Consider the following 17,289-nt stretch of genomic DNA (forward strand, 5'->3'; position numbering starts at 1 on the left):
GAAGACATGGCCTAAATGTGTCCTACCAGTAACAAAGGGCTTGATGCTGCCCTTGAATTAATCCCAAACTAAGATATTTCTCAATGTGAGTAAAATCAGCAGAATCTGAGCCAAATTTAAATGTTTCTGAGATAATTCAGGCTTACTCTGAATTTTCTTGATAAGTTTGCCCCAGTTTATCCTTTACGCTAGTCCACCAAGAGTCATGCATAACAATCGGGATAAAAGACAGGACATTAATAGCATATCTTGCAAGAAGTAGTTGTTCTCTTTTTATTTTCCCAAGAACATCCCATTTTCTGATTCAAAGATGTATCTCTGACTCTCCGGATTCTAACTACAAGGTTCTATAATCAAATGATAGACTCTTTTGCCACTTTCTAGATCTGTGATCGTTTGACTGCTTGATATTACTAGTGGCCAAAACATTGTTTAACAGATATTTCAGTGAACCTCTTTCCTCTATCAGAACCCAATCCAGAAGTATCTGGATTCATTTTAATATCTGGTTGGACATGTAATTTTATGGCACATTTATTTGCCTATAGGACTCCATATGAAGGTATGTTTGTTTGCACTCTAACTAAAGATTCAACCTGAAGGAATTTGCTAGATGTTTCTTTTTGGTTTCTGGTACTCTGGAAATCAGATTTGCCATTGTGTGACTGTTTCCATATCATCTGGCAGACTTCATACCCAGTGTACCTTTGGGCAGTAGTTCCCAGCCACCAGTCTATGGACCGGTGCCAGGCAAGGAACACATCTATTTGTGTTGTAATAAATTGTTTGTTAGTTTATGATGCCACGATTTAACATCAGACACACAAGTCTCCTCTTAAACTTGATTTTCTTCCTTCACTCGGGAAGACTCATTGTTTATGTTGAAAAACAAGTTCTTGTACTTAATTTTTGGACTAACATGGCAGAACGTAATTCTATTATAGGATAACAACTAATTTGTCTCTTATATACATTTGTTTACACCAGAGAAGCACCGTTGTTTTCAGTGGATTTTACTTCTGATTTACTCTGGTCTAAGAGTTGGGGGGAATTAAATCTATAGTATCTGGAAATAGAAAAGATACATCTGTTCACTCATTGCATCTTTCTGCAAGGATAGGATATATTCCACCCATTACTGGAGGTACAATATCAGATAGTAAATTGATACTACACAGCCAGTGAAAGCTAAGAAATATGATGTGTTCTTTTGGTTAAAAGTAAAGTCTTGTAGTACATTGCTCATAATTTTGCTATGTTGTTTGAAATGTGAAGTCAGGTGTGCCAATTCAGAGAACCTGTTCTGAGTTTGTTTGGGAAATGCCTGAAAATGCTTTAAAATATATGTTTCTGATTATCAGTCATATTTTGTAGTAGATACATATTTATTCTGTTGACTAAAATTTGATGAAATTCTATAGAGAATAAATGTCAGGCCATTTACTCAGCAGGAAGGAGAGCTATACAAACTTATGCAAGTTGAGGATCTGCTCCAATATGTTTTAGCCCCCTAAGATGTGCATGCTTCTATAACAATGTGTATGGCATTGTCCTCATTTGGCTTATTTTCTTGAAATCTCTGATCTATCTTTGTATGTAGCTTAATTAAGAAAAGATGTTGAGATGTTCATTATGGGATTCATCTTTCAGTGAAATGATTTTTGCATACCATTATACAGAAAGGAATGCAAATAATCTGTGATTGTCCTTATGTAATTGTTATAGCAAGTGTTATGCATTCACAGCCAACTGTAGAGCTAATAAAACTTTAGGATTCACTTGATTTATATGTAACTTAGACCTAAAATATGTAAATGCTGTAAAAACTATTGATGCAAGTTTTTTTCAGAATGTAGTTGGAACTTTGAAGACTACACAGATTGATAGGGGCCTGACATATGTTACTATGTCAAAATACATATAGCTTTAAAAAAATAATTGTAATGACATCAATCATATTGTTGAAGAAATGTAAATGTTCGTGACATTACATATGGACTGCTCTGAAATGTTCTGACAATCTGTTACATGTGAGTGATGTTTCAACTCTGTTTTTTTTTAACGAGTTTAAAAACACTGCTCATATCTGTCATATGCTGTACAGGATAAAAGCCTTTTCCATTTTCTTAGCAAGAATCAGACAGCCAGAGTGCTGCTGGAACACAGAGAATATGCTGCTGTCTGTTCAAAATGCAGCCTAATGAGCCAGATTAAATACAATGGACAATAGAGCTGTGGGAAAAGAAAGTGCTTTTGATGGATCTGTGCGGATCAACTGCAACTTTAACCTCCAACTAGTTTTCATTTTTCATCTTTACAATTTCCATTTCCCCTTTTTGTTGATATAAATTACATTTCAATGAATGGACACTCTTGCCTATGTGCCAATGCTCCGATAAGGAAACGGCAGGTCTAGTTATTATCCCAGTAATAATTTTTTTGGTCTTTTTTTTTTTCTCTTTCTTAGTCACGACCTATTCCCTCACACCTTACTTCAGCAGTAGCAGAGAGTATCCTGGCTTCAGCCTGTGAGAGTGAAAGCAGAAATGCTGCAAAAAGAATGCGGTTGGATAGACAACAGGTACTGTTATTTGCAGTCTACCACATCCATTTTATAATTAATGGAGTGAGGGTAATTTACATAGGGCATCACACAGAGGGGTAGTACAGCTTACATATACTGTTAGCAAAATTAATTAAATGTCTAAGGATTATATGTTTTAAATAAATACATGAAAATGCCATTATGTAGGTATTTACAAATGTGTTGAGCATATCTAGTGTTAATGGATGCATAAAGAAATTATTGTAACATGTATGTGTAATAATTGCATACTTTATCTGCTGTAGGAGTCTGCATACATAATATACAGTACATGCATCAAGTTTATATGTATATAAAATTATATATTAATATTTATATATGTGTATTACTTTCCTCTCTGTGTGAATTTATAAATATAATGAAGGGTGAATATACCTAATTATTTTTAGTAGAAAGGTTATTGAGATATTTCCCAGACTCTGTATTGTCACTTTTCTTTTAAATCCGTTTTTTAAAACTCATATCAATATTTATCTTATTTAATTCTGATGTTATTCAGTATCTAGTATAATGTATGTTAGAATTTTAACCGTTTACATTTTATTTGTTGGAAACTTCATGCTTCTTTTTCAGTGTCTGACCTTTTTTTTAAAAAAAAAACTTTTATTTTATCTAATGATATCGTGCAGCAAAAGCTCAAGGATGCCACAATTATATTGAAACTAGATTTAAACTCATGGCTCATAAACTTTTTATTTGTATGCACTTTTCCAACGAGATGGATATTTTGCCCTTATCTACTTCCTGTAGCCTTCCTTCACAGCCTTTCTTGGAATAGTGGGATGTTTAAGATTATTCTTACAATGCTGATAACTGAGAGTCTGGTCGTGTATATTGTTATGTCTTTTTGGCTGATATATTTAGTCTTTTGTGACATTTCAATTAATGTTATGGATATACCTTAAGGTCTACTGGTTACAGGTAAGTAAAAAACAGCTAATATTAAGTCCTGGTTAGTTTACTGGCTGTTCTCATATAGATTTTGAAGTGTTTATGTTCTGTTATTTGCTTTCTGGGAAGCCACAGAACTGCAGAATCTATTTGCTTTGCTCATAGAGACGAGGGAAAGTGTTATATTAACAGCTGTTACTTTGATTGCATTGATAATCTCCAAAGGGAGAGTTTCTTGGCCATTCCTCCATGATCACAAAGATGGTGTCAGGCCAAATCAGGGTGACAAAGAGATTGACAATGAAAAAACCAGAACCCTCAGGATCCTCTCCAGAATCTGAAAGATTGATTGAAATGGAAGCACCTTAAAATGATAGGTGGAAGCCTGAGTATCAGTGACACATTTTCTGGGTTTGAATAATCCCTTTTTGGTATTATTCAAGTTTTGGTAGCACTTACAGTAACTTCTTTTAATTTGTACTTCCATAATGCATTATCTGGAGCAATGAAAATTCCACATTAATCTTTTCAATTCAAAAGTTCATTATAAGGACTCAAAGCTGCCTGCACAGAATGTATGTTGGAGTCTTGATTCTTTCAGCTTCCCCACTCTTTTTGGCAGTAGGGGTTTGGGGCACTGCAGAGACAATAGTAAGTAATTACAGCAATGTCATAACTATAACATTCCATTCTAAATTTTCACGGTGTGTTTTTGAAATACAGGGTCAAATTCACTTGATAGTCTCTGCCAGAGCTCCCAGCAGTGGAACCTGTGCAGGGATGAGGTTGCAGTGGTGAAAAACAACTCTTTTGACATTTATGCCGGCACAGCACAGAAATTGAGTAGTCCTGGCAGGAAGACTGGTAGCGTATCTGGTGAGCCTACACATATGACATCTCCCTTCATTGTCTCAGGTGATAGGAGCCTTGAATTAAAACTGCTCCACTTGCGCAAAACCCATTGGAGATCAGTATTGATGTCACCACTTATCTTCCAAAGGAAACAAAGGGTATGTCTTTTTGGAGTACCCCAAAATAGCTATTCCGCATCTTCACAGCACGCCGGTTGTTTCGGGCTCGCTATTCTGATGTCCCTGTAAACTTCATTCTGAGAGGAGTAAGGGATGTTTTGGAATAGTGCTTTATTTCAAAATTTGGTGCTGTGTAGACAGCACCAAATGATGAAATAAGCTATTTCGAAATATCATTGAAATAAGATACATGGCTCAACTTGCATATCTTATTTTGAGTTACAGTGCAGTGTAGACACATCCAGACTGTCCTGCAAAGCAAGGTATAACACACATCTCTGCTGCCAGCTTTTTAGAATATGGCCTGTAAATTATCTCTCTCTATTATATGAATAACGTATAATATAGGGTTTTGAAAGGAGTCAAATGGAGTAAATCAGTGGAGTTAACCGTATGCTTTTGCAAACCACATTAAGTTAAGTATTCCCTTAGATTCCTAAGAAAATTCTAGCTATAATTACAATATTTAAATCCCAGCTGTGGAGAAAACTTGTAACCGTCTATGCTGAAAACTGCCCAAAGCAGGTATATTGCCGCACAGTGTTCACACAGGTTGTGTAGTTTTTGATAAACCCTTTCAAGTTATACAGTATTCATTTCCCACTGCATGGACCCAGCTCAAGAGTAGATGGGGAGGATGGCAGGTACCCTTCCTTGCTTCTCTCCAAACACTTCAGAGATTCTACTGCTGTTGATGCTACAATGAGGGTATGTCTACACTACCACCCTAGTTCGAATTAGGGTGGTAATGTAGGCAACCGGAGTTGCAAATGAAGCCCAGGATTTGAATTTCCCGGGCTTCATTTGCATCTTGCCGGGCACGGCCATTTTTAAATGTCCGCTAGTGCGGACTCCGTGCCGCGCGGCTACACGCGGCACGGACTAGGTAGTTCGGACTAGGCTTCCTATTCCGAACTACCGTTACTCCTCATTTCTCTTCAGAATAGGAAGCCTAGTCCAAACTACCTAGTCCGTGTCGCGTGTAGCCGCGCGGCACGGAGTCCGCACTAGCGGACATTTAAAAATGGCGGCACCCGGCAAGATGCAAATGAAGCCCGGGAAATTCAAATCCTGGGCTTCATTTGCAACTCCGGTTGCCTACATTACCACCCTAGTTCGAACTAGGGTGGTAGTGTAGACATACCCTTACAGTGCTGAGCACAAGGACTGGGATTGTGCCTGAGTCTTACACTGGGCATTTGTGGCAGGGACTTCTTAAACTCCGTTCTCTCCAGAACAGACTGTTGGAAACATGTGGTATACAGATCTCAAACAGAGGTTTGAAAATATTTTACCTTCCAAAATTAGTATTTTGAAAGTGATTTGGTAAATAGTGTCAGTTTTAACAACAGTTTTGATGAATAATCAGCCCAGCAACAGTTTATGTCAATTAAAAGATCTAATGCAAAAGTAAAATCAAAGGTAATCCCAAATGGTTTTCAGTTACTTAATTTTTATTTAAAAACAAGCAGAATTGTCGATAGTACCAATTACTTTCATTCCCAGAAATTAAGTGAGAAGGGAACAAATATAAAAGAGAGAGCATTTGATATTATTATATTATCCACATGCAACATTTTCTCCACTAGTGAGAAAAAAACATCCCCAGTAGTGTCTAAAAGGCAACGTAAGGATGCAAGCTGTCTTTGTGTACTCTTTTTTGTGTGACAGTGACAAATATTGCATTTTATAAGCAACTTCCTTGCTGTATTCTGACGAACACAATGATAAATGTGGCTCTGATATAGAAAAGCGCTCAAGCCTGTGTTTAACATGAATCATGAGAGAAGCCATTGGGACTCCTTTTGTGCCTTGCTAGATGGAAGCTCTAAAGTGCTCCATGCAAAAACCCAATTTTCTAAAATAAGGTAGTAAAAACTGGCCCTTAGTGAAGTGGTTATCTATTTTCAACATATGTGATTTATTAAAATCAGGCTCATAATGGGAAACGAGCTTCCACCTTAACGACAGTGAGACCAGCATCATTCCATAATGTTAGAATGTGTAATATTAAAGCATTGTTCATTTGTGGAGTTATTTCCTGCAAGTAACACAAATATGTTTACTAGCCTGGGCTACTATGTTTTGCTGTTTGACTGGGTTAGATGTTACCCAACTGCTCTTTTTACCTGCGTTGTATCTCGATTACCGTGAGGATGGGCTCAAGCGGTTGACCTGAAAACTGAATAAGTGCAGAGGATTTACGTAGAAGATGAATATTACCAGACTTCGGAGTATTCTCATTTCAATTTGTGGTAGCCATCCAGCAGCTAGTGTTTATATTTTGTAACTACATGAATTTATCCCGCCATACACTGATAACTCCCTGAAGAAAAAGGAATTATGGACAAGATGCTGGGATCTAGGTGATCTGCCCAGAGGTCAGGAGGAGTTATGCAAAAGTAGTACTGACTGCACCTTTACACCACTTTGCTCCTGCCTCATCTCTGTTCAGGATCAAACCTGTTGGCTGAGTTCTGGATGGAGTTGCTTTCAACCTACATGTTGAAGGCTTCTCTAATTTATGTTGACTTCAAATGGCCATAAGGGGCTAGAACTACAGCTGAAAGTCGTCTTTTGAAGCAGGGAGGAAATACGGCATCATCAGAGCCTCTGTGCTTCTGAAGGATCATGTTTACCAATGAGGTGATCTTCCCTGAGTCAGTATTAAGCTGGTTTAAGGGCCATATTGCACCAGCGGTAAAATGCAATGCCAAGTAGTTGCCCTGAGTCATAGGGTCTAGCCATTGTGAAATGGAAAGTTTTGAATGGAATTTAGCACAGACACAATTTGCATGCCTACAGTGCTAATGGTGAGTAGGTTTGTGGCAGTGATAGTGGTTTCTTTTATTGCATGCTTCCTATTAGAGCCGAAGTTAGGAGTAGGTTGATCGCACTGATGGGGAATGAAGAGACATGCAATAAACCATGGAATAAATTATCTCCTCACTAAGCACGTTGGCAGTCTGCAGAGGAGTGGTGATGACTATGGCAGCATGAACATTTGTGTGCACTGCCTCCTCACTGCAGTGGTGCTAGAACAGTTTTTTATCATGGTGATGCTGAAGGCGGGAGCCATGTATTTGGATTGTTATTACTATTTTAAGGCAGGGGATGTGGCAGCAGCTCCAGTTTCAACACTTATGCCTCATGGGGGAATGCCCCAAGAGGTTTCTGAGGGAAGGTGACTGTTGTGGAAGCCTGGGCCACATAGCTGGAGTTCAGCCACAGATATATTAGTGCTTCTGTCTGATCTTAAATCTTAGTAGATTCTGACTCTGCATCATTTTAGCATGGCCAGGGTTGGGCTCATGGCAGAGATATGATGTGGCCTTCACCACACCAACCCACACCTTTAGGAGCAACATTGTATGTGGTTCCCAGTGAGAGGAGAGATCTAGGGATTGGCTGCAGAATCTTTTCCATCCGAAGCAGAGAGGGCTAACCAGATTTCCAGTGGCTGTCAGCAGGGAGCCTCGGATTTCTAATGACCTTCCCAGAATATGTGGATGTTCTCAACTTTCAGAGGAGGGTGAGAGTGGTTCTCTTCTTCATCCCTGGAAGAATGAAAAGGAAAGAGGATTTTTCCCTTCTTCTCTCACTCACTATTTTGCATGAAATAATTCTTCTCCTCAATCTATCTTATAGAAGGAAGGATCCGATGCAAATTACAAATAGGAAAATAAGGAAATAAGAATAATATTGGGAAAAATCATCTGTGGTATTTGGACTCAAATGTTGTATATAACATTACTAGCACATTTATCTGGCGTTGCTCAGATCCTTAAGGAGGTGTTTGGGAATGTAGGGGGTGCAGAAGTCAGAGCAGGCAGTTGGGGGGGTGGGAGCTCAGGGAAGTGGGCTGGAAGTGTGGGAGGTGCAGGAATCTGAGTTGGGGGTGAGGAGGGGTTCAGGACAAGGGGTGGGGGTGCAAGAGTCGGGATGGGTTTGGAAGATGTGGGGGGGGGAGGCTCAGGATGGGGTAGTTGAATGAGTGGTGGATCCTAGGGCTGACTCAAGCAAGTGGAGGCTGCACAGCCTGGGCAGCAGATCTCTGGGGCTGGCCTGGGAAAGGGAGCCACACAGCCTTGGTGGCTCGGGCAGCAGGGGCTGGCTCGGGCAGCAGGGGCCATTCTGCCCTGGTGGGGGCTCTCTAGGGCTGGCCAGGGCACTCAGTGCCTAGTCGGAAGATCCACGGGCCTGGCTTTTTATGTAAATATAAATATTTGGCAAGATCTTCAGCTGGTAGCTACATTGTCTTCAGTGGAGCTACACTGATTTATAACAATCAAGGGTTTGTCCCATTACGCACATAATACCATGTGTGTGAATAATATTCATACCTACCTCTGCGGATAGGAGATCAGATTGTCTCCCCTAAATTCAGCTTCTGAGTATGGCTCATGCAAAGTGACCTTCAAGTCAATGTACCCTGCCATGGGAAGGAGCACCTTAGCCCGGGGGGTCCTTTATAGGGGTGGAACTAACGCGATGCCTTGTACTGAGTTTCCCCCTGTGGCCAGGGTTAGTGTATGAAAGCAGAATGCCCTCATAGCTTTCTTTATGCCAGAAGACAGGTCCAGCACATGGACAGCCCAGGATCAGGGAAGTACAAAGTTGTTTTAAATCCCCCTTCACACCCCATTACTTCCCAAACTACACTGTGTGTGCCTTTGCCACAGCCAAGGATTTAGCCCACTGTATATTCACCCCTTTTAATTTTCAGCCTGATGGTAAAACAGCAAGTGTTCATTATTTCATGAGAAATCATTTTATTTTAGTTTCATTATGACTAAAGACCTATGATTTTTAAATTAGCTGACTCTTCAGAGAGTGCTGAGTTGTGAATATTACAGAATGTGCAAATTAAGAAGTAGGCTTCTATATATTTCTTCTCTTTCAAAAAATAATTAAAAAATAAATATAAAGGGAACAACTTCCTGTTGATTCTAGAGATTAATTCTGAGTAATAAAAATCAGACTGCGTCCTAACTAGCCACAGCTGATGTCATCATATACTTTCTGCACAGAAACACCATAACAATACCTAGCACGCAAAAGCCAGAAGTCCAAATTAGTTTAGTTTGATTTAATTGAATTATTATTTATTATTGCCTATAAGGCAAATGTGAGATAGTACGATGAAGCTGTCACAATATATGCCTGTCTCTATATGTGTATGGGAGACCATTTTTCCTCCAGTCAAGAAACCAGTTATATTCAGATTTTCTTTAATTCTGATATAGGATCATATAGTTGAAATAGCTGAAAAACAGCTCAGTATTAATGTCTTCTTATCTGTCTCTAGTTTCAGTATTTTTTCAACTTCCAAGGAAGGACCAATTTATCGAAGTGTTAAATCTGGTTCTGATTTAGACACAACATTAAGACAGATTTTCATGTTACATTTCTGAACCCTGTGAAAATAATCACCTTCTGTAATTAAAAAATTGTTTCTGTTAATTATTCAGACTTTTCATTGCCTCTTGAGTATGGCAAATTATAATGCTCTTTATTATAACCATTACACACATTAAAAAAAAATCACCTATCCATCCAAAAGAAACATACAACTTTTCTTTGTGCCACACAGATAACCCACTATGAATGTCCTAGGAGCACTAAAAGATAATATCCTGCACCCAGAAGAGATTATATGTTAGAAGATCCCTAGTTTACACTGTACAGACTAACATAAGTGAAAAATAAATTGGCAAAAATTTGGAGACTGAAAAAACAACCTCTGTACCATCCCCCCCCCACACACCCCATTCTAGTTTTTGGCAAAATAGAAGTAAATCTACAGATCTGTATGCTATAGACGATGGTGGACTGGTAAAGAATTTTTCTTCATTTAGTAATTTTAACAGTATTGCTTTTAGCTGCTCGCCGAGTAGAAGTAGATGACTATTAGGTTTCTGACAAAGCAATTATGGCCTGAACGCATATGCTGGGAGCTGACCTGACATTTGCCTCTGGATAGTTGTCATAGCAGCAGCCTGAATAGAGCAGCTTGATATGAATGCATGCTGCCGAGTGGATAAAAGTTCTGCACTAATGCAATACATCTGAATGTTAATAAAAGTGCACGCATAGTGCCATTTAGTTGAAGCCTTTGCTATTGTGTTTCATTCCATTTGTCTAATTCCTAAATGTTCACTTTTAAATCAATTCAGATTTGCAAGGCTATGTTAATGAGCTACCTTCAGCCAATTTGTGGTGCCTTCTCTCTAGGTCACGCCGTGGTAACAAGGGGGTTGATGCTTGGGGAAGACCCTTCAGGTTCAGTTTTGTTAACAAAGGAGATGTCCAGCTGCTATTGCTACAAACCAGGAGCAGACAATACTGCCATTAAGAAAGGAAGAAATTTATCAGTGGACAAATTATAGATAATTGCAAATCCATTTTGGAAGAAACTCATTTATATGGCAATGAGGGAATTGACTATTCCAGGACTATTGTATCAGGTTTTCAGCATGGAGAAGGAATTAAGGCCACTAATCCTTTGGACTTGAGGACTGAGAGTTTGACTCTCAGCAATGCCATGAATGCATGCGTTCTAAACCTTGACAGTGAGAAGTTATCTTCTTCATTACAGTTCAGACTGTAGGAAAAGAGGGTGGAGATATCTAATGTGTGGGCGTGTTGTTTTCTTTCCTGATACATGTGCGGTACAGCTCCTGTGAGTAAGGAAGAAACAAATTGCATGGCTTTTACATGCCTCTTTTAGTCTACTGTTTATATTCTTCATTTCTGAATCAACTGCAGGCCTAGGCATTATAAGTTACAGAAGAAGAGAGCATGCAAAAATACCTCCCAACCAAAGATTAGATTCTGCCTTTAAGGCAATGCTTATAGTAAAGGATAGTATGAGGCTACACTAGCCAGTGTCAGCGTGGGACATGTTCCATCTCAGGAATTTACAATGCCCCGTAGAGCAATTCGGTATGTTTGGAGAACAACATCCCATTATAGGGTACGGCTTTTCCCTACTCCTTCTGTGCTGGCTGCTGTGGAAGGAATAAGGTCCTGCCTCTTCCTGGTTCCCTTTTGAAGCACCAAGTGCCCCTGGAAGAGCAAAGAAAAAAGACACTGCATTTATACCTAGCCTGTACATGACAGCATTTCAAGGAACAGAGTAAGGCTCCTTGAGCAATCAGTGCACTGGTCATCTGCATAAGGACCCAGCAGAATCAGGTGCAAATTGTGTTGCATTTCAGAATGGGAGGTTTGTTGAGGTTTATATATATATATGCACAATATCAAAAAAAGTAATTAGAAAAATCCTTTCGATTTGAGGCAATTAAAAGCAGCCTATTAGAAATGGGACTGCTAACACAAACATAGGCCAGAAGTTTAAAACTTTAGTCTATTCACGTCAATAAAATCTGCAGAATACTTTGCACCTATGAAAAATCAGATTATCTGATAGTAATGTGGCTAAGTACTTAGGTGCCTGAAAAGGGATGCAGGTATGTAATTTCAGGTATATTCCTTGGACAGGTTTGATCATAAATTAAAAAAGCATTTCAGAGAATAATTTGGCATCCTCACAATGAACAGAAGCGTGTATACACACACACACACACACACATTTTAGTTTAGGCATTTTTCCTCTTTCTGCAGCGCCACCCAATGATTATTTCACTTCTTCATTGGAATACAATTTTCTTTTGTGTTTCCAAATTATATGTTCTAACCACTGAGGCACAAAATGTTATGCAGGCACAAGTTAGCTGGGTATGGATTATTGTTGAGAGATCTAATTATGTGCAAGCATCGAGGAAATTTAGCTTCTTACCCACAATGCAATAGCCATATTATCAAGAGGAGAAATAAAAGCAGTCATCATTGTAATTTAAATCCTGCTGCCTTTCAAGTTAATGGCAAAACTCCTAGGGTATGTCTACACTAGAGGATAAGGTCGGATTAAGCTACGCAACATCAGCTATGTTAATTGCGTACCTGAAGTTGAAGTTGAAGTACTTTAACTCGAATTTTGGTGCTGTCCACACTGCAAGATGTCAAAGGGAGAACACTCTCCCTTCGACTTCCCTTACTCTTTGTAGAAGCAGGACTACCAGCATCAACCGGAATGCCCTTCTCATTTTGAATTAGCTATCTTCCCTAGATCGGCTAATTTGAACACTGGAAGATCGACAGAGGCAGTTTCGATCTTTCTCTGTAGTGTAGACGTACCCTATGTGAGTTGCAAAGCTTCCCTTAAATTCTCTTTCATTTAGTCTTCATAATCTGTAAATCAATACATGAGTCTGTTCCTGAAGACAGGCAGTAAGCACTGAATGCATCCCAAAAAGTGCTTGCTCACTTTTAATTTTCGATCTTCCCTGTAGTATAAACATACCCCTAGTTATTAATAGGTTCAGTTAGAATGGATGTTGAATATTGCAGACCAAAATTCTCACTTCAAATTAGCTGTCTTAACTAGACCACTAATTCTAACCCTGGAAGATGGACAGTAGCAGCTTCAATCTTTCTCTGTAGTGTAAACGTACCCTATGTGAGTTGCAAAGCTTCCCTTAAATTCTCTTTTATTTAGTCTTTATAATCTGTAAATCAGTACATGAGTCTGTTCCTGGAGACAGGCAGTAAGCACCAAATGCATCCCAAAACGTGCTTGCTCACTTTTAATTTTCTTCCCTGTCAGGAGAAGTAGGTTGGTAAAGACAGCTGTCAATCCCTCGGTTCCAGAATTCACCCATGAAAGGAAACAATCTAAATAAACTGTTCAATACTCAAACGCCTTCAAGTCTTATTTTTCTTCCAAAGAAAGAACTCTCTGGTCTAACAAATATACCTTTTTATTTAGTGAAACAAAAAAAGTTCAACCAGTATCAGTCTCACTCTTCATGTCAAAACTTTCATCTCCTGGTTCTAAATAAAGAAGAATTTCATTCAGAATCTGATTTTAATAGTGTAATCTGCGTATTCCAACACATGTAGCCTGCAGGTTGGAAATAGTGTCTGATTAGAAGAAAGCAGCAGGCCCAATAGAACAGGATAAAGCTTGAGAAAATGCCACATGTAATGTTCTCCCACAGTTTTTCAACAAATGTCTTTTGTTTATCAATCCCCAGATCTAGTAGGTGTAGTGCAAGCTGTTTGGTGTCAACAAAAGTGCTATCAGTGGTGGGAGTGATATGGGTTGCAGTTCTCTCAGTGCAGAGACCTGCAGGAAGAGGTTTAATTGTGGTGACCCTGATAATATCGCAAGCATAAAAAAATTGACACAAGCAGCATTCCAAGAGTCCCACACGCTTCCCCCAAAAACATCCCTAATGAAACTGACGCCACTGAATTTTTTCTTTTCCAGCTCTGGTACTGCCATAGCACTGCTGGCTTCCATGGAGCTATGCTGATCTATAGCTGCTGAACATCTAGCTCATCATGTTCCCTTCAAAACATATAGATATTTGATCACTAGGATGAGATATTTTAATCTAACACCAGTACTTTTCTTTCTGTTCTTCAAAAGTGCATGTGCCATGCTCAAAGAGCGAAGTGCTGTATAGCAAAGCCTGTAGTGAATGAGAACAGTAAACTGGGACAGGAGGAATTTCTCCTGCTTTGCAGCATCCTAGTTCATCAGTCAATGTTATCTTGTTGTTATCATGCACAAGTATCAGAAGGTACATTGATTCATTTGACCCATCACCTGAAGGCAAAACTGTTCACGGGTTGAGAAAAGATGGCATCATTTCCATGGGTTTCAGTTTGATTTTGTTTTGAAGAAAGGCTGCTATGTTTCATTCAATGACTGTATTTTTGGGGCTAGCCTGCTGGTATCATAATAAACTTGCTCCTATATTTCCAAGCAAATCATCTTGGGCTCTGAGCTCTGTGGAGACAGCAGAGGGGAAGGAATATTTCAAGTCCCCTCCAACTGCTCCCCTCTGGCAGTCTGGAAGAGTATGTGCATGTCCCTGGATAAAAATGCACGTAGCCTTCCTTTGCATGAAGAATGTTGGTCACAATGTGAAGTGAAAATGGCAGAAACATAGGAGGACCCGGAAGGACCCTCCCACCAAACCAGGACTCCCTGTGTTGTTGTGTTGCCTCTGGGTCTGCCCATAAAGGGGACGGTGACTCAGAGTCACACTCTGCCTCCCTATCTCATCACTGCTCTTAGGGGGAGGTTTCCTGCAGGAGGCCTGTATCCAGAGCATCATACTCTCCCTCCCCCCGATGCTTAGCCATACTAACTAGCCCATCTGGGATGGAGCCAAGGCTCCACTTGCTGCCTGCCACATTCTGCCCATCTGTGCAGCAGGGAGAAAGCAGCTGTGGACACTGCTCTCCTCCTAGCACTGCAACCTTTCAGCTGCTGTCTTAGTTTGAATGCATGAGTTTCTTCACATTGAATATTGAAGCAGGGATCACAGTAGGTACATTACTAAAGGGCTGTGCCCATTTTAATCACTCCACAAAAACCCTAAGAGGCTTTAGCCTGAATCCAAAGACCTCCGAGTCAGTGATTCATTCCAAACATGCAAACCAGATGGAATTCTAGCTCCTTCTTGACTGAAGATTCTTAATTAGAAAATAACAATCTGTGGGCCCCTCATTTAAAATGACATCAGGGAGACATTGTTTTTCATTCTGCTCAATGTGCCATGCTGGAACACCTGCTGGAAGCCATTTGCAATGGCTGCCAAAGACATCAGTGCTGAAACCATTAATTAGTTAAGTTATCCACTTCATCCACTTGTTCAAAACTTTAAGGCAAGTGCAGACTTCAGTCATGTTCCTGTGCATAGTCTCCCTTTTTATTTTTGGATAACACAACCCCCACCCCAAATTTTTCAAGGGTGGTTGTCTCAGATCAACACTAAAATTGAAGGGGATGTAGCATTAAGTGGATTAACTTGCAAAGCACCTGCCCTCATTGTACCTGGCTCAAGCATCTGTCTTTGGTCTTTCCCTTTGTGAGTACTAAATTCAGTCACGCATTTTAAATTTAAAGATTTTTGTATCTCTTTGTTCATTGGTAGAAAAAGATCAAGCCATGGGCAAAGTAAATATACTAACCCACTTTCTAGAGGCTCACTAAAGATTGGCAGATTTTTCCCAGACACTATAGATACTGAGAGACTTCTCATTTTTTATTTGAAGGCATAGAAGTCCTGCCCTTTAAAACAAGAAAATGTCTCTTTCTCTAGTAACTTGCTCCTGGAGTAGTCTACACACTGACCTCTAGAGTTGATTTCTGAAGCTGAAATGTCAAAAGAGGATAATATGTTGTTCTCCAGCTATCAGAGTTGATAAAGAACTTCATTAAAACTGTTGTAGGCATGAAAAATGATTCATCAACAGTTGCTGCTATGATCATTTCGATTTGCTGACCAGTGCTTCTTTTGAAAGCTTTTTCACTCTGCAGGCAAATTAGGAATGACCAAAGAACAAGACTGAAACACTGCAATGTGGAAACATTCATATATTATTTATTATTATCTTAGCCTTTGCAATCTAGTGCTGTAGTTCTATCAGAAATGCAGAAGAATTGAGGTCCATTTTCTTCTCTCCTGCACATTATACATGTTTATTTTGACCTTCTTTTCCATTGCAATCCTGTGCATTCATATCTTCTGAAAGGTTAGCATCTATCGTTTGGTGGTGGATGGTGACAAGGATGATCATCGCAGTTTTAGTATCCATATCCTTAATGCAGAAGGAATTTGCTGTTCTTCTAAACTGAAACTTTGATGCAAAGCATTCTGATCTTTGTTCCATAGGCTGTATCATGAAGACTCTTCATGTAAAATTATGTTAGCTATTTTTGTCCTTAAAATATCAGCAGCCTGGGGACTAGAGCTGGCCATAGGCTGGGGGCTGCTGAGGTTGTGTGTGGGAGAGTGCCCAGGGAATGGGGCTGGCTGCAGGAGCCATGGTAAAGGCCATGGAGGGTGGTGGCTGAGGGATACCCAGAAGTCCCCTTTAGAATCTCTGTCTACCTATTCATCTTCCTCTAATTAAACCTCCCTTTCCACAAGCACCATCATTCAAGCTTAAATAAAAAACTATTTTGTAGTCATTTTTTTCTGTTTTAATTACTACTATTGTAAAAGTATAGTTCTCTATGATTTTTATTACAAATATTCAGTATTTCAGCTACAATATGGATTAAATAAGAATTTGTGGGCTAGCCTAATCACCATTTATACAATTGTTTCTCTGGGAAAATGTGTTGCAAGTTTCAAACAACTGACATACAAATGAACTTTCAGAACACAACTCTTTCATAAGTTGGGGATTTCTTGTATCATGTAATATCCATGCCAGAAAAGTCAAAGCTCAGTATATATGCTGTCCATATAGTCATGGTCAAGTTTAAAGGGTAAGTTTGGTTGAGACAGGAACCTGAAAGTTTGAATATTTGTCCTGGGTGGGCTATTCAAATTTCTGCAAAATGGGGCTGTAAATCTCACAAGAATAAGTGTTTCTAATAAGATTTTTATTATGTCACACTTATGTTCAGGAAGGATATACTACAATTACAGCTTTTGTTCTTACACTTTGGTGCTTCTAGTCCTGACAGAGGCATGTAAAAGTGAGGAAAAAAATAAAAATAAAGGTATCAAAATATTTCCAAACAACAATAATGTTTGGTTTGAGTTTTTAGAAATAATCAAGTTGGTTTTTGAAGCCTTCACTCATTCATTGCATGAAGGAAGGGGACACATGGTGTCCTTCTGTTGGCCTGTGGTAAGACAGTTTTCAGCCTTAGCATCTGGCTTTTTGGCA

General features: G+C 39.3%; 1 protein-coding gene across 2 annotated transcripts in view; it reads left to right on the top strand.

Moving 5' to 3' along the window:
- NOL4 (nucleolar protein 4) overlaps nucleotides 1-17,289 on the top strand; it is a 271,241-nt gene that overhangs the window by 227,232 nt on the left and 26,720 nt on the right. For both annotated transcript variants that reach the window (XM_006115357.5, XM_006115358.5), the window contains one exon: nucleotides 2,468-2,581. In XM_006115357.5, the coding sequence (XP_006115419.1) occupies nucleotides 2,468-2,581 (114 nt within the window). The remainder of the gene's footprint in view (nucleotides 1-2,467; nucleotides 2,582-17,289) is intronic.

Source organism: Pelodiscus sinensis, chromosome 2, assembly GCF_052426305.1.
Source record: "Pelodiscus sinensis isolate ZL-2025 chromosome 2, ASM5242630v1, whole genome shotgun sequence".
In the NCBI taxonomy this organism is placed as follows: Eukaryota; Metazoa; Chordata; order Testudines; family Trionychidae; genus Pelodiscus; species Pelodiscus sinensis.